The sequence below is a fragment of the Eschrichtius robustus genome, chromosome X (genome assembly GCF_028021215.1).
Source record: "Eschrichtius robustus isolate mEscRob2 chromosome X, mEscRob2.pri, whole genome shotgun sequence".
In the NCBI taxonomy this organism is placed as follows: Eukaryota; Metazoa; Chordata; class Mammalia; order Artiodactyla; family Eschrichtiidae; genus Eschrichtius; species Eschrichtius robustus.
Window position 1 is genome coordinate 62802543 of NC_090845.1, and position 27175 is coordinate 62829717.

The 27175-nt window shown below is 38.9% G+C and overlaps 1 protein-coding gene across 14 annotated transcripts in view; it reads left to right on the forward strand.

Moving 5' to 3' along the window:
• Positions 1–27175, forward strand: part of TAF1 (TATA-box binding protein associated factor 1) — a 91358-nt gene that overhangs the window by 8517 nt on the left and 55666 nt on the right. For 13 of the 14 annotated variants that reach the window (XM_068532838.1, XM_068532824.1, XM_068532828.1 and 10 more), the window contains exons 9-23: positions 1530–1706; positions 2073–2200; positions 2294–2401; positions 2518–2691; positions 3135–3308; positions 3538–3642; positions 5423–5623; positions 5792–5933; positions 6349–6479; positions 7127–7207; positions 18161–18310; positions 18489–18608; positions 18916–19091; positions 19677–19855; positions 21293–21506. In XM_068532838.1, the coding sequence (XP_068388939.1) occupies positions 1530–1706; positions 2073–2200; positions 2294–2401; positions 2518–2691; positions 3135–3308; positions 3538–3642; positions 5423–5623; positions 5792–5933; positions 6349–6479; positions 7127–7207; positions 18161–18310; positions 18489–18608; positions 18916–19091; positions 19677–19855; positions 21293–21506 (2260 nt within the window). The remainder of the gene's footprint in view (positions 1–1529; positions 1707–2072; positions 2201–2293; positions 2402–2517; positions 2692–3134; positions 3309–3537; positions 3643–5422; positions 5624–5791; positions 5934–6348; positions 6480–7126; positions 7208–18160; positions 18311–18488; positions 18609–18915; positions 19092–19676; positions 19856–21292; positions 21507–27175) is intronic. The other variant, XM_068532825.1, reaches the window with a different exon arrangement.

The window sequence follows — 27175 nt, forward strand, 5'->3', positions numbered from 1 at the left end:
TGTTGCGGAGCACAGGCTCCAGACGCGCAGGCTCAGTAGTTGTGGCTCACGGGCCCAGCCGCTCCGCGGCACGTGGGATCCTCCCAGACCAGGGCTCGAACCCGTGTCCCCTGCATTAGCAGGCAGACTCCCAACCACTGCGCCACCAGGGAAGCCCGAAAACTACTTTGAAGTTAAAGATCTTTCTGAACTGTAACAATGCTTTTATCTTTATAGTCTACTTTTGTTTCCAAAGGCCCTTTATCTTTATCATTCTAGAATTTGCTTTTTTCCTCCTTAAATACACGTGGACACTCAAAAAAGGTATGCTATGCTTAATGTAGAAAACTTTGAAGATACAGTACAGTGTCAAAAATCACTGGTAATCCTACCATCTAGAGACTATCAGCTTTAACTTTTTGGTGTTTTTTTCTTTCAGTTTTCTGTCTTTTGTGTGTATGTAGCTGAGCTCATTCCTATAGGTACAATTTTACATGTTGTGCTTTTCACGTAATGTAATATTATTTTACGTCATTTAAAGCTCTTCATAAAAATGTTTAATGACATGGGAAACTCATTTTAAATGGAAAAAAAACCCCAGATATGAAGGGGCATATTTGATACCCTGTTTGCATAAGTGAAAAAGAAAATCACACTATATAAACAGAAAGTTTACTAAAAGGGAATATACTATGGGATTCCCAGTGGTTCCTTCTAGTTTGTAAGATCACAGACAGCTTCGCAGTTTTCTTTATACCTTTCCTGTATTTTCCAAATTTTCTTGAGTTAATCTGGATTTCTTTTATAATTCAGAGGAAAACCAAAAATGTCTTCTAAATCTAAGAAATAGTTTTTTTTCTTTTTCCTTCCCTTCTATCTAAACGCTTTTATTAGTTACATAGCAGACATACATGGATGTTTTCATAATTTACCAATAATTATTGTATTTTAAATATAATATATTTTACTACATTTATTGTTAGCATATTTTACCATCATTTATTACCATAATTTATTTAATCAGTCCGTTATTAAACATTTAGCTGTCTAAATTTTGACTATTATAAAAAAACATTGCAGTGAACATTTTTGTCTGCAACATTTTTTTTTTTTTTTTAAGATTTTTATTTATTTACTTATGGCTGTGTTGGGTCTTCGTTTCTGCGCGAGGGCTCTCTCCAGCCGCAGCAAGTAGGGGCCACTCCTCATCACGGTGCGCGGGCCTCTCACCATCGAGGCCTCTCTTGTTGCGGAGCACAGGCTCCAGACTCGCAGGCTCAGTAGTTGTGGCTCACGGGCCCAGTTGCTCTGCGGCACGTGGGATGCTCCCAGACCAGGGCTCGAACCCGTGTACCCTGCATTGGCAGGCAGACTCTCAACCACTGCGCCACCAAGGAAGCCCTGCAACATTTTTAAAAGTACGCTGTATCCACTAGGTTCCTTTTCAGTAGCCACATGAGTAACTACTAGCATTTGCTCCTTTTCCCTTTGCTAGAATTGAAGGGGGCATAAATGTTTTGTTTGTTACTGTTTCCTCATGTTTTGACTAGGTTTTGCAGCAACCCTGGATGATGACAAACCTTGGTACTCCATTTTTCCCATTGACAATGAGGAGCTAGTGTATGGACGCTGGGAGGACAATATCATTTGGGATGCTCAGGCCATGCCCCGGTTCCTGGAGCCTCCTGTTTTGACACTTGATCCCAATGATGAGAACCTCATTTTGGGTATGGTACTGGCTGGGTCAGTGTTTCTCCTCCATAATTGACAGCTTGCTCTGCTAATGTCTGGGGCAGGAGCAAATCAGAAGGGTTGGGAAGGTCAAGACTAGAAGCTTCTTGATAGCAGTTTGAGACAGCAAAGTTGTGGCTGTCAGTTTCTAGTATTTGTGTATTGTTTAGGGAAAACTCATAAGGTAGGAATGTTGGAAAGTAGTACCTTGGAGATGTCAGGAGTGTAGTTTGGTTGGAGTTAATCATGGACTAGAAGTGGTCTGGAGAAGGATGAGAAATCTGGTTAGGAATTGCAAAGGTGTCAGTAGGAAAGGTGAATCTTCAGGGATAACAACTCCAGGGTGACTTTTGTTTCCTCAGAAATTCCAGATGAAAAGGAAGAGGCTACTTCTAACTCTCCCTCCAAGGAGAGTAAGAAGGAATCATCTCTGAAGAAGAGTCGAATTCTGTTAGGGAAAACAGGAGTCATCAAGGAGGAACCACAGCAGGTCTGTGAAGGGAAAAGGGGTTTGGTGTTTAGAAGAACAAAGAAAGGTAATGGAGAAGGGTAGTCTGACTAAGGTTTGATGATGTATCATTAGAACATGTCTCAGCCAGAAGTGAAAGATCCATGGAATCTCTCCAATGATGAATATTACTACCCTAAGCAACAGGGTCTTCGAGGCACCTTTGGAGGAAATATTATCCAGGTAAAAGTAGCATTTTTTCTGTGGTGAATGGGAACCACTGCTTTCTTCTGATGGAGGATATGGGTAAATCTTGCCTAGGCTGGAGTTTAATTTGAACCCTTATATTTCTGTCTTAGCACTCAATTCCTGCTGTGGAATTACGGCAGCCCTTCTTTCCCACCCACATGGGGCCCATTAAACTACGGCAGTTCCATCGCCCACCTCTGAAGAAGTACTCTTTTGGGGCACTATCTCAGCCAGGTCCCCACTCAGTCCAGCCCTTGCTAAAGCACATCAAAAAGAAGGCTAAGGTTGGTTATCTTGGTTAGAAGAAAACAGCTATAAAAGACATTGGAGTACAAATGGGGGAGATGGACTGGATATTAGATGATATTAGGAAATTATTTATTTTCTTAGATGTGATAGAATGTTATTGTGGTTATTTAGGAGAATGTCCTTGGGAGATGCATGTGAAAATGCTGTGAAGTGCCATGGTAACTGCAACTTTGAAAAACGGTTCAGCAAAATCTATTGAGAGATAGTTACAGATAAAACAAATATGGCAAAATATAAAGTTACATCTAAGTGGTGGGATAATAGGTGTTCATAGTTTTGACTTTATGTTTGACAATTTTTGCTATGAAGTTGGAAAAAAAAAAAGGCAAGTAAAAGTTTTTGATGTCTCAGTGAACAACATCACTCTGTAATTATTGTCCTGTCAGTAGCTGTACCGTATTGTCTTTGTTCTCGGCAGATGAGAGAACAAGAGAGGCAAGCTTCAGGTGGTGGAGAGATGTTTTTCATGCGCACACCTCAGGACCTCACAGGCAAAGATGGAGATCTTATTCTTGCAGAATATAGTGAGGAAAATGGACCATTAATGATGCAGGTTGGCATGGCAACCAAGATTAAAAACTACTATAAGCGGGTGAGTCTGCTCAGAAAATCTTTGTTGTTAGTATAGCTGTAGTTAAATATCCAGTGATCATATGTGAACGTGTGTTTTGTTATTTTATACTAGAAATTTATTGGGAGGAAGGAATGATATCCATTTTGCAGGTAGTACTATTAGTAGAATGCTATGCTCATAGAATATTTTGTGTAGGCTTATTGATTATATTCTGGGATAATAACTGGGTCTGCTGCATTCCTTATAGAAACCTGGAAAAGATCCCGGAGCCCCAGATTGTAAATATGGAGAAACTGTTTACTGCCATACATCTCCTTTTCTAGGCTCACTCCATCCTGGACAATTACTTCAGGTGAGGAATTATTTCCTGTTGTAACTCTTTCCTAAGGAAATTGACAGATGAGGAGCTAGTCAGCCCAGAAAGGACCAATTCTAGTTGATTGAGATACTATTTATACATCAAATATGGGAAAGAGCAATATAAACTAAAAATGATTATAATCCAAAAATTTTTTGCATCTTTTTATTGAAACTGGCTCCTTATTATGTTATTCAGTAGGTTAAATTTGAAATAGTTTTTTGAAAATACATAGTGGTAAGAAGTCCAGAAACATCTGGGTGGCATAGGGAAGTCAACCTGGGATTAATAATTTACTATAGGGACTTCCCTGGTGGTCCAGTGGTTAAGACTTCACCTTCCAATGCAGGGGTTGCAGGTTTGATCCCTGGTTGGGGAGCTAAGATCCCACATGCCTCAGGGCCAAAAAACCAAAACATAAAACAGAAGCAATATTGTAACAAATTCAATAAAGGCTTTAAAAGTGGTCCACATTAAAAAAAATCTTAAAAAAAAATTTACTATAGTTAATTTATGAATGTTTAATTTGTATGTGTAAGACGGGTATGTGTTGATTATAGTAGTCGTGGTCATTTTGAGTATTGAACCACCCTGAACTGTGCTACTTACAGTCCCCAGCTGTAGTGAAATGGTTTTTTCCCCTCTTTGTTCTGATGGGTATAGAGATGCCCTCTGCTAACCTAGCTTTTACATATTTTGTTAAGGGAAGGTACAGAGGTCCACAAATGATGTGAGGAAATCTTTAGCACTCTTCTACCTTGTTCCCCCCCCACTCCCGCCCCACTTCATTTCTCTTGGCAATCTTAACCATTTTACCTGCTCTTGTACCTACTTTATTCCATTGTTTCTATTGCTTATTCTCTTAAAACATCTACAAAGCACATTGTTTTTTTATCCTTTACATCTGTAGTCCATTTCCCACCAAATTTTGAGTATCACCTTCATACTGTTCCTGGAGTTCCTATCCCTGTAACTTGCTATTGAGATTTTTCTACCAGTCCATCCCCTTCTTTTGTGGCTACTTTTGTAGTCTCTCAGAGAGATCCCTTTTTACCTTCCCCTGTAACTCTTTTCCACATTTAGAATTTTCTTTCCACGCCTATCTATTGAAGATCCTCTCTCTTTTCTACTTTTCTGATTTTTTTGAGAAGTCTTTCCTTAGAATCACAGGTTCTTGTGATAGTTGATCCTCATCTGGCTGCTACTTAAACAAGCTCAAATGTTTCTGTCCTGCATGTTTGGTCTGTCTTTTCTAGCACACTTTCTAATTCATTAGTTGTTTTTGTTGTTTTATTTTTTTTATTAATTTACTTAACAAATGTTTTGATCTCACATATTATGTCAAGGGCTATGCTAGGTCTAGGGTAGTAGTATGGTACTTGTTAGTTTATAAAGTGATTTTCATATGTAATCTTTATAGCAATCGTGTGAGGTATAGGCGTTTTAAATATCTCCATTTTGTAGATGAGGAAAATTAAGCTCATAGATATTAAGTAATTTATCTGACATCATACAGTGAGTAGCAGAGCCACTGTCATCTGAATCCAAATCCTGTAATTTCCCCACTACTGACTCTTAAAGGTAGCCAGTGGGTAAAAAGTTATCTGTCTAATCCCATTTGATATTCCATGTTATAATTTGTTTACGTTATTCGATACACCTTAGATGGCATAATGGGGATAGAGAGCAAACAAGCTTGATTTTCCTTTCTCATTAGTTTACTAAATTTCCAGGGTTTCTCTGTATATAACTTTTGTGTTTTTATTTTTGTTAGGCATTTGAGAACAATCTTTTTCGTGCTCCAATTTATCTTCATAAGATGCCAGAAACTGACTTCCTTATCATTCGCACAAGACAAGGTTACTATATTCGAGAATTAGTGGATATTTTTGTGGTTGGACAGCAGTGCCCCTTGTTTGAAGTTCCTGGGCCCAACTCCAAAAGGGCCAATACACATATTCGAGACTTTCTCCAGGTAAGAATGAGAGGATAGGGAGGGGGTCTGGGTGTACGTAAAAGGATATGTGGATTTGGGGGCACACCAGGAAAGATCAAAACACATAGGGGATTAGCAGGGGAAGGGGCCCTGGGGAGGACTTTTATCCTTACTTTGCCAAATAAAAAAATTCGGTTTGTTGGGCAGGTTTTTATTTACCGCCTGTTCTGGAAGAGTAAAGATCGGCCACGGCGGATCCGAATGGAAGATATAAAAAAAGCCTTTCCTTCCCATTCAGAAAGCAGCATCCGGAAGAGGCTAAAGCTCTGCGCTGACTTCAAACGCACAGGTCATCAGTTGTGACTGATTATATGTCCTCTCTGCCTCTCTCCAAGAAAGGAATTAGGGCTTCCAGTTAAAAGGATAAACATACAGTTAATAAAATAGAAAAAAATAATAAAGTCATCAAAAGGAGGTAGCAAATCTTCTAATTATGGAGGCTCTGATTACTATTTAATTTTTTTTTTTTTTTTGCTATTTAATCTTGCCTGTCAGGAAATTCAGTGTGATTGTTGGATGTCTTACGTGAGATGTAGGAAACCTAGCAGCAGGGCTTTTCTTTGCCGGACAGTCAGGCTAACTGTGGCTAGGCCTGATACCTTCTAGGACATTGCCTAGTTCAGTCTTGTTTTGCCATCCCTGTTGGCTGTCAATGAAAGGGCCTTTGGAATTCAGAATGGTCTCATTTTCTCTCTCTTTTCTAGGCATGGACTCAAACTGGTGGGTGCTGAAGTCTGATTTTCGTTTACCAACTGAGGAGGAGATCAGGGCTATGGTGTCTCCAGAGCAGTGCTGCGCTTATTATAGCATGATAGCTGCAGAGCAGCGGCTGAAGGTGAACACCTTCCTCTTAGGCACTACTTATGCCTGTGGGTTTTTTTCAGAGAGATGAGGATGAAGACTTTTCTCACTGGCTTACGAATGATGGTTACTAGATTATTACCAATTATTTATAAAGTCAAACTGTATGATGTACTCTGTGTACATCAGTTCTGGGGTAAACTGCATTGTAGCTAAATACCAGTGGGAAGGCTTAGTGAGGGACTTAGGGCATATTGTTTTGCTTTGAAAATGGTTGCTCATTCATTTGGGTGGTGGTTTTAATCTCTGTTCTTTGTAAGACAGGTGTGTTAGCAGGGAAAGTACTTAGTTGTTTTCCATAGCCTTCCAGGTGGGCAGAGATGATGATGGTGCTGGACATGTGGTTTAGAGAAGCATAATGTCCTTATCAGGCCAAAATAGGAAAGATCTAGCTGGGGTGGGATAGCACAACTCTGTCCCACTGAGTTAATGAGCATCTCTATTTCGCTTCCTTATGGGCCTTAACTATCCACATGTATTAGCCTAAGGATGTAGAATGGTGATAGGTACGCCTAAGACTTTACAGAATCCATTCTTTATGCAAAATGGGCTTTGGTGTTCTGTACTTGGTATTCATTGAAACTTGTGCTTTGTCTTACGCATGGATTTGTCCTCTTCCAGGATGCTGGCTATGGTGAGAAGTCCTTTTTTGCTCCAGAAGAAGAAAATGAGGAAGATTTCCAGATGAAGATTGATGATGAGGTACGGCTTTAATCTTTATTAGTACATCCCATTTATCCTTTTTTTAAAAAACAGCTTTATTGAGATGATTGACATACAATAAACGGCACATGTTTAAAGTGTACTATTTGGTACGTTTTGTTGTATGTTTATACCTGTGAAATTGTCGTGACAAGATAATGAGTGTATCTGTCACCCCCAAAAGTTTCTTCGTGCCTCTTTGAAATCCCTTTCTCCTCTCTCCTCCGTTCTCTCTACCCTCCCTGTCCCTTGACAACCACTGATGTGCTTCCTGTCACTATAGATTAGTTTGCACTTTTTAGAATTTTAGATAAATGGAATCATACAGTTACATGTACTCTTTTTTTTTTAATTGGTAAAATACATACACAGAATTTACCATCTTAACCTTTAAGTGTGTAGTCAGTAGTGTTAAGTACATTCACACTGTTATACAACCAATCTCCAGAACTCTTTCCATCTTGCAAAACTGAAGCTCTATTACCCATTAAACAGTAATTCCCCATTTTTCCCTCCCCCAGCCCCTGGCAACCACCATTTTACTTTCTGTCCCTGTGAATTTTACTACTTTAGGTACTTCACCTAAGTGGAATCATACAGTATTTGTTTTTATATCACTGATTTATTTCATCTGGGATAATATTCTTAAGGTTCATTCAGGTTGTAGCATGTGTCAGAATTTCCTTCCTTTTTTTTTTTTGAGAGTTTTTGTTTTGTTTTTTATTATCTTTGGCTGTGTTGGGTCTTTGTTGCTGCACGCAGGCTTTCTCTAGTTGTGGCGAGCGGGGGCTACTTTTTGTTGCGGAGTGCGGGCTTCTGTTGTTGCAGAGCACGGGCTCTAGGCGCGCGGGCTTCAGTAGTTGTGGCGCATGGGCTCTAGAGCGCAGGCTCAGTAGTTGTGGCGCATGGGCTTAGTTGCTCCGCGGCATGTGGGATCTTCCCGGACCAGGGCTCGAACCCGTGTCCCCTGCATTGGCAGGCAGATTCTTAACCACTGCGCCACCAGGGAAGCCCTTCCTTCCTTTTTAAGGCTGAATAATATTCTGTGATATGTATACACACACACATATACCATGGAATTTTATTTTGGTTATCCATTCATCCATTGATGGACATTTGCATTGTTTCCACCTCTTGGCTGTTGTGAATAGTGCTGCTATGAACATGGGTGAGCAAATATCTCTTCAAGACCTTGCTTTCAATTCTTTTGCATATATACCCAGAAATGGAATTACTGGATCATATGGTAATTCTATTTTTATCAATAGTTTTTTGAGGAACCTCCATAATGTTTTTCAAAGCATCTGCACTGTTTTACATTCCTATCAATGGTGTATAAGAGTTCCAACATCCCCACACTTTCGTCAGCATTTGTTATTTATTGTTTTTTTGATAAGTAGCTATCTCAATGGGTGTGAGGTGGTATCTTAGTGTGGTTTTGAATTGCATTTCCCTGATGATTACTGTCTTTTCATGTGCTTGTTGGCCATTTGTATGCCTTATTTTGAGAAATGTCTGTTCAAGCCCTTTGCCCATTTTTGAATTGGGTTGTTTGCTTTTTGTGGTTGCGTTGCAGGAGTTTATGTATTCTGGGTGTTAACCTCTTTTCAGATATATGTTATGCAAATATTTTCTCCCATTCCATAGGTTGCCTGTCACTCTGTTGTGTCCTTTGTTGCTGAGAAATTTTAAATTTTGATGTAGTCCAGTTTACCTAATTTTACTTTTGTCGCTTGTGCTTTTGGTTCCATATCCAGGAGATCATTGCCAGATCCAGTGTCGGGAAGCTTTTCCCCTGTCTTTTCTTCTAAGAGTTTTACATTGTTAGTTCTTACATTTCAGTGTTTGTCCCATTTTGAGTTAATTTTTCTTTATGGCGTAAAGTAAAGGTCCACCTTCATTATTTTGTACATGGGTATTCTATTTTCCCAGCACCATTTGTTGAAAGTGTAAATTTTTTCTTGTCTGTGTTCTTCACTCTAATTATGTTGAGATTCATCCAGGTGGTTGTGTGTATTAATAGTTTGTTCCTTTTATTGCTGCGTAGTATACCACAGTATGGATGTACTACAGTTTGTTTAATCACCTGTCAAAGGGCATTTTGGTTGTTCCCAGTTTTTGGCTATTATGAATAAAGCTGCCTTAAATATCCATGTATAACTCTTTATATGGACATACATTTTTTTTGGCGGGGGGGGGGGTAAATACCTAGAAGTGAAATTGGCTGGGTTGTATGGTAACTCTGTTTTACCTTTGGAGGAACTGCCAGACTTTTCCACAGTGGCTGCACCATCTACATTCCTACTAGCAGTGTATGAGGGTTCCAGTGTTCCAAAATCCTTATCAACACTTGTTATTTTCTATTTATTATTATTGCTATTATTATTATTGCCCGCCTATAGTGGGTGTGAAGTGGTCTGTCATTGCAGTTTTATTTTTATTTTTATTTATTTATTTTTTTTTTCCACACACACACACACACACTGTATTTTATTTTTACAAGAGATGAGTAGACTGACACCAAGCATTGTATATGGATGACCACAACAAAAGCAACAATGATTGCAATTACCAAACATGAAACACACTCATACTATGTCATAATATTGACATTCAGTCCAGTAATCCTCCACTGTAACAGCTCCTTTACTTTGCAGTGAAAATTGATTTGTATATTCTTTGCCTCTGAGTCCTTGTGGGATTTTTTTTTTTTAATTCAGACAGAAAGTCACAAAAATTATACTCATCCTCATCAGTTCACTCAGTCCCATGTAATTAATTTTTTTTTCATCTTGATCTTTTGTTAGCAGTTTTATGAGTTCATCAGTTTTTCATTAGAGTTCTGAAAATGCTTATTCATTCAGTTCAGCAGTACAGTCAGTTACCAGAAACCTGTACTTGTCAGAGTCTTTTCCATGAATTTCTTGAAGATGAAACCCTTTTATAGGAACATATTTGCAAAAGCATCAGAGTACACCCAGAACTGTCTGTAAATGACAAAAGACTTAAAAATGACCACAGTTAAAGATTTGATGAAAGTTCATAATAATGCAGTTGACAAGAAAATTAGTTATTTCTGAGATATACATTTTAAAGTAATAACTAGGATTATGACTTATAACATTATACCAGAACATATAAGATTTTTAGAAATTTCATGTAATGTCTAAAACATTTATATTAATATATTTCCATACAAATAACCCAATGAAAGTTTAGTATTAGTTGTTTTGTTTGTTTTTTTATACTGCAGTTTCTTATTAGTCATCAATTTCATACACATCAGTGTATACATGTCAATCCCAATCGCCCAATTCAGAACACCACCATCCCCACCCCACCGCAGTTTTCCCCCCTTGGTGTCCATATGTCCGTTCTCTACATCTGTGTCTCAACTTCTGCCCTGCAAACCAGCTCATCTGTACCATTTCTCTAGGTTCCACATACATGTGTTAATATATGATATTTGTTTTTCTCTTTCTGACTTACTTCACTCTGTATGACAGTCTCTAGATCCATCCACGTCTCAACAAATGACTCAATTTCGTTCCTTTTTATGGCTGAGTAATATTCCATTGTATATATGTACCACAACTTCTTTATCCATTCGTCTGTCGATGGGCATTTAGGTTGCTTCCGTGACCTGGCTATTGTAAATAGTGCTGCAATGAACATTCGGGTGCATGTGTCTTTTTGAATTACGGTTTTCTCTGGGTATATGCCCAGTAGTGGGATTGCTGGGTCATATGGTAATTCTATTTTTAGTTTTTTAAGGAACCTCCATATTGTTCTCCATAGTGGCTGTATCAATTTACATTCCCACCAACAGTGCAAGAGGGTTCCCTTTTCTCCACACCCTCTCCAGCATTTGTTGTTTGTAGATTTTCTGATGATGCCCATTCTAACTGGTGTGAGGTGATACCTCACTGTAGTTTTGATTTGCATTTCTCTAATAATTAGTGATGTTGAGCACCTTTTCATGTGCTTCGTGGCCGTCTGTATGTCTTCTTTGGAGAAATGTCTATTTAGGTCTTCTGCCCATTTTTGGATTGGAGTGTTTGTTTCTTTAATATTGAGCTGAATGAGCTCTTTATATATTTTGCAGATTAATCCTTTGTCCGTTGATTCGTTTGCAAATATTTTCTCCCATTCTGAGGGTTGTCTTTTCGTCTTGTTTATGGTTTCCTTTGCTGTGCAAAAGCTTCTAACTTTCATTAGGTCCCATTTGTTTATTTTTGTTTTTATTTCCATTACTCTAGGAGGTGGATCAAAAAAGATCTTGCGGTGATTTAGGTCAAAGGGTGTTCTTCCTATGTTTTCCTCTAAGAGTTTTATAGTGTCCAGTCTTACATTTAGGTCTCTAATCCATTTTGAGTTTATTTTTGTGTATGGTGTTAGGGAGTATTCTAATTTCATTCTTTTACATGTAGCTGTCCAGTTTTCCCAGCACCACTTATTGAAGAGACTGTCTTTTCTCCACTGTATATCTTTGCCTCCTTTGTCATAGATTAGTTGGCCATAGGTGCGTGGGTTTATCTCTGGGCTTTCTATCCTGTTCCATTGATCTATGTTTCTGTTTTTGTGCCAGTACCGTATTGTCTTGATTACTGTAGCTTTGTAGTATGGTCTGAAGTCAGGGAGTCTGATTCCTCCAGCTCCGTTTTTTTGCCTCAAGACTGCTTTGGCTATTCGGGGTCTTTTGTGTCTCCATACAAATTTTAAGATGATTTGTTCTAGTTCCGTAAAAAATGCCATTGGTAATTTGATAGGGATTGCATTGAATCTGTAGATTGCTTTGGGTAGTAGAGTCATTTTCACAATGTTGATTCTTCCAGTCCAAGAACATGGTATATCTCTCCATCTGTTGGTATCATCTGTAATTTCTTTCATCAGTGTCTTATAGTTTTCTGCATACAGGTCTTTTGTCTCCCTAGGTAGGTTTATTCCTAGGTATTTTATTCTTTTTGTTGCAATGGTAAATGGGAGTGTTTCCATAATTTCTCTTTCAGATTTTTCATCATTAGTGTATAGGAATGCAAGAGATTTCTGTGCATTCATTTTGTATCCTGCAACTTTACCATATTCATTCATTAGCTCTAGCAGTTTTCTGGTGGCAGTTTTAGGATTCTCTATGTATAGTATCATGTCATCCGCAAACAGTGACAGTTTTACTTCTTCTTTTCCAATTTGTATTCCTTTTATTTCTTTTTCTTCTGTGATTGCCGTGGCTAGGACTTCCAGAACTATGTTGAATAATAGTGGTGAGAGTGGGCATCCTTGTCTTGTTCCTGATCTTAGAGGAAATGCTTTCAGTTTTTCACCATTGAGAATGATGTTTGCTGTGGGTTTGTCATATATGGCCTTTATTATGTTGAGGTAGGTTCCCTCTATGCCCACTTTCTGGAGAGTTTTTATCATAAATGGGTGTTGAATTTTGTCAAAAGCTTTTTCTGCATCTATTGAGATGATCGTATGGTTTTCATTCTTCAATTTGTTAATATGGTGTATCACATTGATTGATTTGCTTATATTGAAGAATCCTTGCATCCCTGGGATAAATCCCACTTGTTCGTGGTGTATGATCCTTTTAATGTGTTGTTGGATTCTGTTTGCTAGTATTTTGTTGAGGATTTTTGCATCTATATTCATCAGTGATATTGGTCTGTAATTTTCTTTTTTTATAGTATCTTTGTCTGGTTTTCGTATCAGGGTGATGGTGGCTTCGTAGAATGAGTTTGGGAGTGTTCCTTCCTCTGCAATTTTTTGGAAGAGTTTGAGAAGGATAGGTGTTAGCTCTTCTCTAAGTGTTGGATAGAATTCACCTGTGAAGCCATCTGGTCCTGGACTCTTGTTTGTTGGAAGATTTTAAATCACAGTTTCAATTTCATTACTTGTGATTGGTCTGTTCATATTTTCTGTTTCTTCCTGGTTCAGTCTTGGAAGGTTATACCTTTCTAAGAATTTGTCCATTTCTTCCAGGTTGTCCATTTTATTGGCATAAAGTTGCTTGTAGTAGTCTCTTAGGATGCTTTGTATTTCTGTGGTGTCTGTTGTAACTTCTCCTTTTTCATTTCTGATTTTATTGATTTGAGTCCTCTCCCTCTTTTTCTTGATGAGTCTGGCTAATGGCTTATCAATTTTGTTTATCTTCTCAAAGAACCAGCTTTTAGTTTTATTGATGTTTGCTATTGTTTTCTTTGTTTCTATTTCATTTATTTCTGCTCTGATCTTTATTATTTCTTTCCTTCTGCTAACTTTGGGTTTTGTTTGTTCTTCTTTCTCTAGTTTCTTTAGGTGTAAGGTTAGATTGTTTACTTGAGATTTTTCTTGTTTCTTGAGGTAGGCTTGTATAGCTATAAACTTCCCTCTTAGAACTGCTTTTGCTGCATCCCGTAGGTTTTGGGTCGTCGTGTTTTCATTGTCATTTGTCTCTAGGTTTTTTTTTATTTCTTCTTTGATTTCTTCAGTGATCTCTTGGTTATTTAGTAACGTATTGTTTAGCCTCCATGTGTTTGTCTTTTTTACGTTTTTTTCCCTGTAATTCATTTCTAATCTCATAGCGTTGTGGTCAGAAAAGATGTTTGATATGATTTCAATTTTCTTAAATTTACTGAGGCTTGACTTGTGACCCAAGATGTGATCTATCCTGGAGAATGTTCCGTGTGCACTTGAGAAGAACGTGTAACCTGCTGTTTTTGGATGGAATGTCCTATAAATATCAATTAAATCTATCTGGTCTATTGCGTCATTTAAAGCTTCTGTTTCCTTATTTATTTTCATTTTGGATGATCTGTCCATTGGTGTAAGTGAGGTGTTAAAGTCCCCCACTATGATTGTGTTACTGTCTATTTCCTCTTTTATAGCTGTTAGCAGTTGCCTTATGTATTGAGGTGCTCCTATGTTGGGTGCATATATATTTATAATTGTTATATCTTCTTCTTGGATTGATCCCTTGATCATTATGTAGTGTCCTTCCTTGTCTCTTGTAACATTCTTTATTTTAAAGTCTATTTTATCTGATGTGAGTATAGCTACTCCAACTTTCTTTTGATTTCCATTTGCATGGAATATCTTTTTCCATCCCCTCACTTTCAGTCTGTATGTGTCCCTAGGTCTAAAGTGGGTCTCTTGTAGAAAGCATATATATGGGTCTTGTTTTTGTATCCATTCAGCGAGCCTGTGTCTTTTGGTTGCAGCGTTTAATCCATTCACGTTTAAGGTAATTATTGATATGTATGTTCCTATGACCATTTTCTCAATTGTTTTGGGTTTGTTTTTGTAGGTCCTTTTCTTCTCTTGTGTTTCCCACTTAGAGAAGTTCCTTTAGCATTTGTTGTAGAGCTGGTTTGGTGGTGCTGAATTCGCTTAGCTTTTGCTTGTCTGTAAAGCTTTTGATTTCTCCATCAAATCTAAATGAGATCCTTGCCGGGTAGAGTAATCTTGGTTGTAGGTTCTTCCCTTTCATCACTTTAAGTATATCATGCCACTCCCTTCTGGCTTGCAGAGTTTCTGCTGAGAAATCAGCTGTTAACCTTATGGGAGTTCCCTTGTATGTTATTTGTCGTTTTTCCCTTGCTGCTTTCAATAATTTTTCTTTGTCTTTAATTTTTGCCACTTTGATTACTATGTGTCTCGGTGTGTTTCTCCTTGGGTTTATCCTGTATGGGACTCTCTGCGCTTCCTGGACTTGGGTGGCTATTTCCTTTCCCATGTTAGGGAAGTTTTCGACTATAATCTCTTCAAATATTTTCTCTGGTCCTTTCTCTCTCTCTTCTCCTTCTGGGACCCCTATAATGCGAATGTTGTTGTGTTTAATGTTGTCCCAGAGGTCTCTTAGGCTGTCTTCATTTCTTTTCATTCTTTTTTCTTTATTCTGTTCTACAGCAGTGAATTCCACCATTCTGTCTTCCAGGTCACTTATCCTTTCTTCTGCCTCAGTTATTCTGCTATTGATTCCTTCTAGTGTAGTTTTCATTTCAGTTATTGTATTGTTCATCTCTGTTTGTTTGTTCTTTAATTCTTCTAGGTCTTTGTTAATCCTTTCTTGCATCTTCTCAATCTTTGCCTCCATTCTTATTCCGAGGTCCTGGATCATCTTCACTATCATTATTCTGAATTCTTTTTCTGGAAGGTTGCCTATCTCCACTTCATGTAGTTGTTTTTCTGGGGTTTTTTCTTGTTCCTTCATCTGGTATATAGCCCTCTGCCTTTTCATCTTGTCTATCTGTGAATGTGGTTTTTGTTTCAAAGGCTGCAGGATTGTAGTTTTTCTTGCTTCTGCTGTCTGCCCTCTGGTGGTTGAGGCTATCTAAGAGGCTTAATGGGAGGCTCTGGTGGTGGGTAGAGCTGACTGTTGCTGTGGTGGTCAGAGCTCCGTAAAACTTTAATCCACTTGACTGTTGATGGGTGGGGCTGGGTTCCCTCCCTGTTGGTTGTTTTGCCTGAGGCAACCCAACACTGGAGCCTACCTGGGCTCTTTGGTGGGGTTAATGACAGACTCTGGGAGGGCTCACGCCAGGGAGTACTTCCCAGAACTTCTGTTGCCAGTGTCCTTGTCCCCACCGTGAGCCACAGCACCCCCTCCGCCTCTGCAGGTGACCCTCTAACACTAGCAGGTAGGTCTGGTTCAGTCTCCCCTGGGGTCACTGCTCCTTCCCCTGGGTCCCGGTGCGCCCACTACTTTGTGTGTGCCCTCCAAGAGTGGAATCCCTGTTTCCCCCAGTCCTGTCGACGTCCTGCAATCAATTCCCACTAGGCTTCAAAGTCTGATTCTCTAGGGATTCCTCCTCCCGTTGCCGGACCCCCAGGTTGGGAAGCCTGACGTGGGGCTCAGAACCTTCACTCCAGTGGGTGGACTTCTGTGGTATAAGTGTTCGCCAGTCTGTGAGTCACCGACCCACCAGTTATGGGATTTGATTTTACTGTGATGGCACCCCTCCTACCGTCTCATTGTGGCTTCTCCTTTGTCTTTGGATGTGGGGTATCCTCCTTGGTGAGTTCCAGTGTCTTCCTGTCGATGATTGTCCAGCAGGCAGTTGTGATTCTGGTGCTCTCGCAAGAGGGAGTGAGAGCACGCCTTTCTACTCCGCCATCTTGGTTAATCCTCCTGTCATTGCAGTTTTAATTTGCATTTCCGTGATAGCTAAAGATGTTGAGCATCTTTCTATGTGCTTATTTATCATCCAGTTATCTTCTTTGGTTGAGGGTCTGTATCTCTTTTGCCCATTTTTATTTTTAATTAGTTGTTTGTTTTCTTCTAAAGTTTTGAGAGTTCTTTATGTATTCTAGGTCCGAGTTCTTTATCAGGTACGTGATTTACAGAGATTTTCCTCCCAATCTGAGGCTTGTGTTTTAATTGTCTTAGCAGTGTCTTACGAAGAGCTGAAGTCTAACTTGTAAATCTTCTCCTTTGTTGCTTGTGGTTTTGGTGTTATATGTAAGATATTTTAATCTAACTCAGGGTTGCAAAGTTTTTTTCTCATATTTTCTTCTAAAGGTTTTATTGTTTTAGATCTTATGGTTAGATCCATTTTGAGTTAATTTTTGTTTAGGGTGCAAGGTGTAGGTTAAGGTTCATTTTTTTTGCATATGAATGTCCAGTTATTCTAGTACCATTTGTCAAAAAATTAAATGATCTTTTAAAACAAAAATTTGGTCATATCACTCTCTTGCCCAAAGACTTCCTTTGGGTCCTCATTTCTTTTAGGAAGAAATCCTTAACATGATTCATAAGGCTCTACATGATTTTGGTCTTGTATTGTAATACAACTCTCACCTCCTCTCATCTGTCACTGCCCATCTTATACTCTAAGCTCCAAACATACTGAAGTTCATTCAGTTCCCTTAATTTCTTTCTGCTGTCTTCTAGGATTTTGCAACTGCTATTCCTTCTGCCTAGAATGTTTTCTCTCCACGCCTCTGTCATCTGGCTTTCATCTACAAGTTATATTCTCCTGGAAGCTTTCCCCGACTCTTGCCCTCACTCCCACCCTTCATTCAGATTGGATCACCATCCTTTCCTTCTTTGTGTACATACAGCACTTTTTACTTTCCTATCACGGCACTGATCATGCAGTATTGAATTTGTTGGTTTATTTGTCTCTCCCTCACTAACATGAGGTCCTTGAGAAAGTAGTGCTTGACATGTGGTAGATATTCCATAAATATTTGTTAAGTGAGTGAATGATTGTCAGTGAGGTCAGGCAGAGTGACTAAAGAAGCATTGTTGTACTATTCTTTTGAGGTTGGAGTTAACAATGAGTGGATGTCTAAGAATTTCCAAAATTAAAGATTCTGTTGAATGGCCTTTAAGATTAAATCTTGAGTAGAGAATTGGCCTCTTTCTAGCTAATAATTTATACTCTTGACTGGTCTGTTTGGACAAGCACATTCCCCTTGTCTTAACTGCCTGCTTATTTAATGGGGTTGATGAACACTATTCAGGGTCCCAGGAGAGGACAGGCCTTTTTGACCAAACCAGTGGCAGAGGTAGAATACACTTTGATTTATTGCTACTGGGATTGGGGCCAGTGCTTTTGTAAAGCATGCTTATCATCTAATTGTGAGAGTCATTCTGAAGAAGGCGTTTGAGTAATTGGGCAATCAAATGTGGTCATCAATCTAACTTAACTCTTTGAGCATCGTGAGGGTGGGGGCAACACTGTCTTTGAGAACCCTCAGTCAAACCCAAGGGATATGGGTCTGAAGGGGGTACCACTGTTCCACATATTCCTACTTATACTGACTGAGATCTTGGCCTCTATTTATTATCATGATTTAAGTACCATAGGAAAGAACAGCAGGCTGAGTACTGGGCAGCTTTATGTAACTATTGATCTCTGTGGACAGTTTAAGAAAGCATCAAATTGTACATTATTGTAATTATCCCCACCTTCTAAGTATGGCTAGAGCAAATGTTTCCCACCACCCTTTGAATCTTTTTCTATAACTCAGGTTCGCACTGCTCCTTGGAACACCACAAGGGCCTTCATTGCTGCCATGAAGGGCAAGTGTCTCCTGGAGGTGACTGGGGTGGCAGATCCCACAGGGTGTGGTGAAGGATTCTCCTATGTGAAGATTCCAAACAAACCAACACAGCAGAAGGTGAGACTGTCTGAATTTCTAGAGGTTAAAAATCAAGGGAGGAAGAAATAGAGGTTAAGGAATGGAGATGAATGGGTGGGGATCTGGAAAGCCATTAAAATGTTGACAGGATGACTTAAATGCCTACCATAAAGAGTTCGGCTTACTAGGATTCTCTCTTGTTTTGTTTCTGAGGTAGGATGATAAGGAGCCTCAGCCAGTGAAGAAGACAGTGACAGGAACAGATGCAGACCTCCGTCGCCTTTCACTGAAAAATGCCAAGCAACTTCTACGTAAATTTGGCGTGCCTGAGGAAGAGGTGGGTGTGGAAGAGGAAGACTTACAGGCTCCTAGGGGCTTTGTATAGAGAGGGAAAAGCTTGGAGGCAGATGCTAGGAACTAACCTGGAGAATTTTGTAGGGTAGGTTGTGGTAAACTGGATCTTAGATACTTTTTCAGGAGTTAGCTTTCCCAAAGCTTTCTGTTTAACCTGCTTTGGGTGATTTCATTGTTGTTGTGTTTTTTGTTTTTTTGGTTTTGGTCTAACTCTCTAACCGTGTACCCTGGTTTGTCCTTTGAAATCCCTGAATGATTTGTGTGTGTGTGTGTGTGTGTATCTCTTGTAGATTAAAAAGTTGTCCCGCTGGGAAGTGATCGATGTAGTACGCACAATGTCAACAGAACAGGCCCGCTCTGGAGAGGGGCCCATGAGTAAATTTGCCCGTGGATCAAGGTTTTCTGTGGCTGAGCATCAAGAGCGTTACAAAGAGGAATGTCAGCGCATCTTTGACCTGCAGAACAAGTGTGTTGTTTTAGTGCTGAAGAAAATCCAAGCTGGAAAGGGGAGGGGTCCCAGACATTATTTTATAGTGAAGAGAAGGTCACCTAATAAAGTGACTAGTGGTCAGGTATCTGAGATTTCAGGGTGGTGTCTATTCATAATACTGCTAGAGTACCTACTCCCTTCAAAGCAGCTTGGCAAAGGTTTTGAATGGCAAGAACTGCTAGGTTCCATGGCAACTTTTGTGGCCTACTTGGACCTGGCAGCCATTACAGTGGTGATAGGCAACAGTAGGCTTAGTGGTTAGAGGATGGTAATGCCCTATTAAAAATGACCGATGTACTGATTTGTTTCTCAGGCTTTTTCCAGGAATTGTGAAAGAGTTGCAGTACTATTTCATATTTTGAACTTGCCTTGTGACTAAATTTCTGGGAAAACTTTGTAGAGCTTCTCTGTTCAGGGTCCCATGTCTTAGTGGATTTTGAATATTTCTTTTTTAAGGTTGATTTCTCAATTTCCTACTCTTGCCTAAACTAAAACTGTATTTCTTCAGTTGTTTCTACACATTTATGTTTCCCTCTTCTTAACATTGTTTTTTCTTTTTAGGGTTTTGTCATCAACTGAAATCTTATCAACTGACACAGATAGCAGCTCAGCTGAAGACAGTGACTTTGAGGAGATGGGAAAGAACATCGAGAACATGTTGCAGAATAAGAAAACCAGCTCTCAGCTGTCACGTGAGCGGGAGGAGCAGGAGCGGAAGGAACTGCAGCGGATGCTACTGGGTGAGGGTAGTGACTTCACAGACAGACAAGAAAAAGAAAGATCAAGAAAGTGTAAATAACCACGCTAATAACTGAGGTAAAGCTGGAGGCAGAATAAGTAGGGGATGAGTGTAGGGAAGCCTATAGATGAGGTAGAGAGATTCTGCAAACTGGACTCTAGGTGTGTCTGTGGGGCACAAATTGAAGAGATGCTGCCAGTCCACTACTGCCTCTGTCTGTATTTTAGGCCTGGCCAAGCCAGGGCTATCAGTGCTGTACATCAATTGAGTTTTCTGGGCATTCATCCTAGAGGGTAAGAGTTTTTAATACAGAATCTGTGGATGAATTGGGGGGTTGTTCATGAACCCTCTGAAATCACATGTACAATTCTGTGCAAATGTGCCTTTTCTGAGAAGATCCATGGCTTTCAGAAGATTCTCAAAGGAGTCTTAGACCCTAAAAAGTTTAAAATCACCAACCCAAAATTGCATAAGTTGACGGTGGGAATGAGAAAGGCCTAAACTGGTTAGGGATTTGGTCACTGGGAATGAAAAGAGAAAAATCAAAGGGACCTTAAGATTTCACTCTTGCTTGCTAGAAAGATGGTGGTGGTACCATTGATTAAAGTAGTAAATTTCAGAAAAAGAAGCAGGTTTAAGAAGGAAAGGTGTAATATGTGGTGTTTGAGGTCCCCATGATACTCCCAGTATAGATGTCAAGCAGGCAGTTGAAAACTTGGATGTAGATACTGAGAGAGGATAAAGGCTGAAGATGAAGATTTAAATGACTATTTTCACTCACAGTAGCCTTTCCTTTGTTTCCTCTCTGTAAAAGCTTTGTGTAATTCTGTTGTTCTGGCTACTTCGTAAAGATGTGATAAAGCCTTTCCTCGAGTGTGGTCCTGGACCAGCAGTATCTACATCACATGGGAGCTTGTTAGAAATGCAGCATCTCAGGTCTCACCCCAAACCTACTGAATTAGAATCTGTATTTTAACAGGATCCTCAGATGATTCCTATTCATTCATATTAAAGTTGGAGAAGCATACTCTAGGCCTTGAGACTCTGGATTTTTTCTGTGGTGCCATCTATTTCCCGTGGGTGCTTGGGTGCTTTTCTATAATGTGACCATCAACTGCTTCCTGCTTGGACTTTCTTCTTGCGCTGTTGTTCAGAGGAATCAGAATACAGCTACTGCTCTTCTGTCCCCTATATAACAAACGTGTTTCTTTGAGATCCTTTCAGAACTTTCTGTACTAACAAAAACGAGAACACTGACAGTGGTAAAATGAAGTCAGGAAAGGACAACTCAGTGTATTCTTGGGGCTGGTGGTGACTGATGCTTTCTGTAGAACCATAGTTCTGTGGGATGTTGAGCTTCGGAGTCTCCACTCAACCCCAAGAAAATGGCCATTTGGGTGGTAGGGGGAATGTGTGGAAATCTTTTTCTGCCTTGCAGCAGCAGGCTCAGCAGCAGCAGGAAACAATCACAGAGATGATGACACAGCTTCTGTGACTAGCCTTAACTCTTCTGCCACTGGCCGTTGTCTCAAGATTTATCGCACGTTTCGCGATGAAGAGGGGAAAGAATATGTTCGCTGTGAGACCGTCCGAAAGCCAGCTGTCATTGATGCCTATGTGCGTATACGGACCACAAAAGATGAGGAATTCATGTGAGTTTGACTCCCTCCCCACTTTCCAGTGCGATAAGGAGAATGATAATGATGGGGTAGGGAGTGAGGGTGGATGCTTGAGTTTTTTATATTTTTAATTTTTTAATTTTTTTTTCCACACCCACACACTGTATTTTGGCTTTTTTTTTTTTTTTTTCAATTTACTTATTTTGGCTGCATCAGGTCTTTGTTGTGGTGCACGGGCTCTACATCGCATGCAGGCTTCTCTCTAGTTGTGGCGCAAAGGCTTAGTTGCCCCGCGGCACGTGGGATCTTAGTTCCCCAACCAGGGATCGAACCCACATCCCCTGCATTGGAAGGAGGATTCTTAACCACTGGACCACCAGGGAAGTCCCCACACTGTATTTTATTTTTACAAGAGATAAACTGACACCAAGCATTGTAAATGGATGACCACAATAAAAGCAACAATGATTGCAATTACCAAACACGAAACACACTCATACTATGTCATAATATTGACATTCAGTCCAGTAATCCTCCACTGTAACAGCTCCTTTACTTTGCAGTGAAAATTGATTTGTATGTTTTTTGCCTCTGAGTCCTTGTGGGATTTTTTTTTTGCGGGGGATTTTTTTTTTTTTATTCAAACAGAAAGTCACAAGAATTATAATCATCCTCATCAGTTCACTCAGTCCCATGTAATTAATTTTTGTTTATCTTGATCTTTTGTTAGCACTTTTATGAATTCATCAGTTTTCCATTAGAGTTCTGAAAATGCTTATTCATTCAGTTCAGCAGTATAGTCAGTTACCAGAAACCTGTACTTGTCAGAGTCTTTTCCATGAATTCCTTGAAGATGAAACCCTTTTATAGGAACGTTTTTGCAAAAGCATCAGAGTACACCCAGAACTGTCTGTAAATGACAAAAGACTGAAAAATGACCATGGGTGAAGATTTGATGAAAGTTCATAATAATGCAATTGACAAGGTAATTTAGTTATTTCTGAGATATACATTTTAAAATAATAACTAGAATTATGACTTATAACATTATACCAGAATATATAAGATTTTTAGAAATTTCATGTAATGTCTGAAACATTTATATTAACATATTTCCATACAAATAACCCAAAGAAAGTTGAGTATTAGTTGTTTTTTTTGTTTGTTTGTCTGTGTCTCAACTTCTGCCCTGCAAACCAGTTCATCTGTACCATTTCTCTAGGTTCCACATACATACGTTAATATACGATATTTGTCTTTCTCTTTCTGACTTACTTCACTCTGTATGACAGTCTCTGGATCCATCCACGTCTCAACAAATGACTCAATTTCGTTCCTTTTTTTGGCTGAGTAATATTCCATTGTATATATGTACCACAACTTCTTTATCCATTCGTCTGTCGATGGGCATTTAGGTTGCTTCCATGACCTGGCTATTGTAAATAGTGCTGCAATGAACATTGGGGTGCATGTGTCTTTTTGAATTATGGTTTTCTCTGGGTATATGCCCAGGAGTGGGATTACTGGATCATACGGTAAATCTATTTTTAGTTTTTTAAGGAACCTCCATACTGTTCTCCATAGTGGCTGTATCAATTTACATTCCCACCAACAGTGCAAGAGGGTTCCCTTTTCTCCACACTCTCTCCAGCATTTGTTGTTTGTAGATTTTCTGATGATGCCCATTCTAACTGGTGTGAGGTGATACCTCACTGTAGTTTTGATTTGCATTTCTCTAATAATTAGTGATGTTGAGCATCTTTTCATGTGCTTCTTGGCCGTCTGTATGTCTTCTTTGGAGAAATGTCTATTTAGGTCTTCTGCCCATTTTTGGATTGGGTTGTTTGTTTCTTTAATATTGAGCTGCATGAGCTGTTTATATATTTTGGAGATTAATCCTTTGTCCGTTGATGCATTTGCAAATATTTTCTCCCATTCTGAGGGTTGTCTTTTCGTCTTGTTTATGGTTTCCTTTGCTGTGCAAAAGCTTGGAAGTTTCATTAGGTCCCATTTGTTTATTTTTTGTTTTTATTTCCATTCCTCTAGGAGGTGGATCAAAAAAGGTCTTGCTGTGATTTAGGTCAAAGAGTGTTCTTCCTATGTTTTCCTCTAAAAGATTTATAGTGTCCGGTTTTAGATTTAGGTCTCGAATCCATTTTGAGTTTATTTTTGTATATGGTGTTAGGGAGTGTTCTAATTTCATTCTTTTACATGTAGCTGTCCAGTTTTCCCAGCACCACTTATTGAAGAGACTGTCTTTTCTCCACTGTATATCTTTGCCTCCTTTGTCATAGATTAGCTGACCATAGGTGCGTGGGTTTATCTCTGGGCTTTCTGTCTTGTTCCATTGATCTATGTTTCTGTTTTTGTGCCAGTACCATATTGTCTTGATTCCTGTAGCTTTGTAGTATAGTCTGAAGTCAGGGAGTCTGATTCCTCCAGCTCCGGTTTTTTCCCTCAAGATTGCTTTGGCTATTCGGGGTCTTTTGTGTCTCCATACAAATTTTAAGATGATTTGTTCTAGTTCCGTAAAAAATGCCATTAGTAATTTGATAGGGATTGCATTGAATCTGTAGATTGCTTTGGGTAGTATAGTCATTTTCATAGTATTGATTCTTCCAATCCAAGAACATGGTATATCTCTCCATCTGTTGCTATCATCTTTAATTTCTTTCATCAGTGTCTTATAGTTTTCTGCATACAGGTCTTTTGTCTCCCTAGGTAGGTTTATTCCTAGGTATTTTATTCTTTTTGTTGCAGTGGTAAATGGGAGTGTTTCCATAATTTCTCTTTCAGATTTTTCATCATTAGTTTATAGGAATGCAAGAGATTTCTGTGCATTAATTTTGTATCCTGCAGCTTTACCAAATTCATTGTTTAGCTCTAGTGGTTTTCTGGTGGCATTTTTAGGATTCTCTATGTATAGTATCATGTCATCTGCAAACAGTGACAGTTTTACTTTTTCTTTTCCAGTTTGTATTCCTTTTATTTCTTTTTCTTCTGTGATTGCCGTGGCTAGGACTTCCAAAACTATGTTGAATAATAGTGGTGAGAGTGGGCATCCTTGTCTTGTTCCTGATCTTAGAGGAAATGCTTTCAGTTTTTCACCATTGAGAATGATGTTTGCAGTGGGTTTGTCGTATATGGGCTTTATTATGTTGAGGTAGGTTCCCTCTATGCCCACTTTCTGGAGAGTTTTTATCAGAAATGGGTGTTGAATTTTGTCAAAAGCTTTTTCTGCATCTATTGAGATGATCATATGGTTTTTCTTCTTCAATTTGTTAGTATGGTGTATCACATTGATTGATTTGCTTATATTGAAGAATCCTTGCATCCCTGGGATAAATCCCACTTGATCGTGGTGTATGATCCTTTTAATGTGTTGTTGGATTCTGTTTGCTAGTATTTTGTTGAGGATTTTTGCATTTATATTCATCAGTGATATTGGTCTGTAATTTTCTTTTTTGTAGTATCTTTGTCTGGTTTTGGTATCAGGGTGATGGTGGCCTCGTAGAATGAGTTTGGGAGTGTTCCTTCCTCTGCAATTTTTTGGAAGAGTTTGAGAAGGATGGGTGTTAGCTCATCTCTAGATGTTTGATAGAATTCACCTGTGAAGCCATCTGGTCCTGGACTTTTGTTTGTTGGAAGATTTTTAATCACAGTTTCAATTCCATTACTTGTGATTGGTCTGTTCATATTTTCTGTTTCTTCCTGGTTCAGCCTTAGAAGGTTATACCTTTCTAAGAATTTGTCCATTTCTTCCAGGTTGTCCATTTTATTGGCATAGAGTTGCTTGTAGTAGTCTCTTAGGATGCTTTGTATTTCTGTGGTGTCTGTTGTAACTTCTCCTTTTTCATTTCTAATTTTATTGATTTGAGTCCTCTCCCTCTTTTTCTTGATGAGTCTGGCTAATGGTTTATCAATTTTGTTTATCTTCTCAAAGAACCAGCTTTTAGTTTTATTGATCTTTGCTATTGTTTTCTTTGTTTCTATTTCATTTATTTCTGCTCTAATCTTTATGATTTCTTTCCTTCTGCTAACTTTGGGTTTTGTTTGTTCTTCTTTCTCTCATTCCTTTAGGTGTAAGGTTAGATTGTTTACTTGAGATTTTTCTTGTTTCTTGAGGTAGGCTTGTATAGCTATAAACTTCCCTCTTAGAACTGCTTTTGCTGCATCCCATAGGTTTTGGATCGTCGTGTTTTCACTGTCATTTGTCTCTAGGTATTTTTTGATTTCCTCTTTGATTTCTTCAATGATCTCTTGGTTATTTAGTAATGTATTGTGTAGCCTCCATGTGTTTGTGTTTTTTACGTTTTTTTCCCCTGTAATTCATTTTTAATCTCATAGTGTTGTGGTCAGAAAAGATGCTTGATATGATTTCAGTTTTCTTAAATTTACTGAGGCTTGATTTGGGACCCAAAATGTGATCTATCCTGGAGAATGTTCCGTGCACACTTGAGAAGAAAGTGTAATCTGTTTTTGGATGGAATGTCCTATAAATATCAATTAAATCTATCTGCTCTATTGTGTCATTTAAAGCTTCTGTTTCTTTGTTTATTTTCATTTTGGATAATTTGTCCATTGGTGTAAGTGAGGTGTTAAAGTCCCCCACTATTATTGTGTTACTGTCAATTTCCTCTTTTATAGCTGTTAGCAGTTGCCTTATGTATTGAGGTGCTCCTATGTTGGGTGCATATATATTTATAATTGTTATATCTTCTTCTTGGATTGATCCCTTGATCATTATGTAGTGTCCTTCCTTGTCTCTTGTAACATTCTTTATTTTAAAGTCTATTTTATCTGATATGAGTATAGCTACTCCAGCTTTCTTTTGATTTCCATTTGCATGGAATATCTTTTTCCATCCCCTCACTTTCAGTCTGTATGTGTCCCTAGGTCTAAAGTGGGTCTCTTGTAGACAGCATATATATGGGTGTTGGGTTTGTATCCATTCAGCAGGCCTGTGTCTTTTGGTTGGAGCATTTAATCCATTCATGTTTAAGGCAGTTATCAGTACGTACCTGTGACCATTTTCTTAATTGTTTTGGGTTTGTTTTTGTAGGTCCTTTTCTTTTCTTGTGTTTCCCACTTAGAGAAGTTCCTTTAGCTTTTGTTGTAGAGCTGGTTTGGTGGTCCTGAATTCTCTTAGCTTTTGCTTGTTCATAAAGCTTTTGATTTCTCCATCGAATCTGAATGAGATCCTTGCCGGGTAGAGTAATCTTGGTTGTAGGTTCTTCCCTTTCATCACTTTTAAGTATATCATGCCACTCCCTTCTGGCTTGTAGAGTTTCTGCTGAGAAATCAGCTGTTAACCTTATGGGAGTTCCCTTGTATGTTATTTGTCATTTTTCCCTTGCTGCTTTCAGTAATTTTTCATTGTCTTTAATTTTTGCCAATTTGATTACTATGTGTCTCGGCAAATATCTCCTTGGGTTTATCCTGTATGGGACTTGCTGCACTTCCTGGACTTGGGTGGCTATTTTTTTCCCATGTTAGGGAAGTTCTCGACTATAATCTCTTCAAATATTTTCTCTGGTCCTTTGTCTCTCTCTTCTCCTTCTGGGACCCCTATAACGCGAATGTTGTTGTGTTTAATTTTGTCCCAGAGGTCTCTTAGGCTGTCTTCGTTTCTTTTCATTCTTTTTTCTTTATTCTGTTCCACAGCAGTGAATTTCACCATTCTGTCTTCCAGGTCACTTATC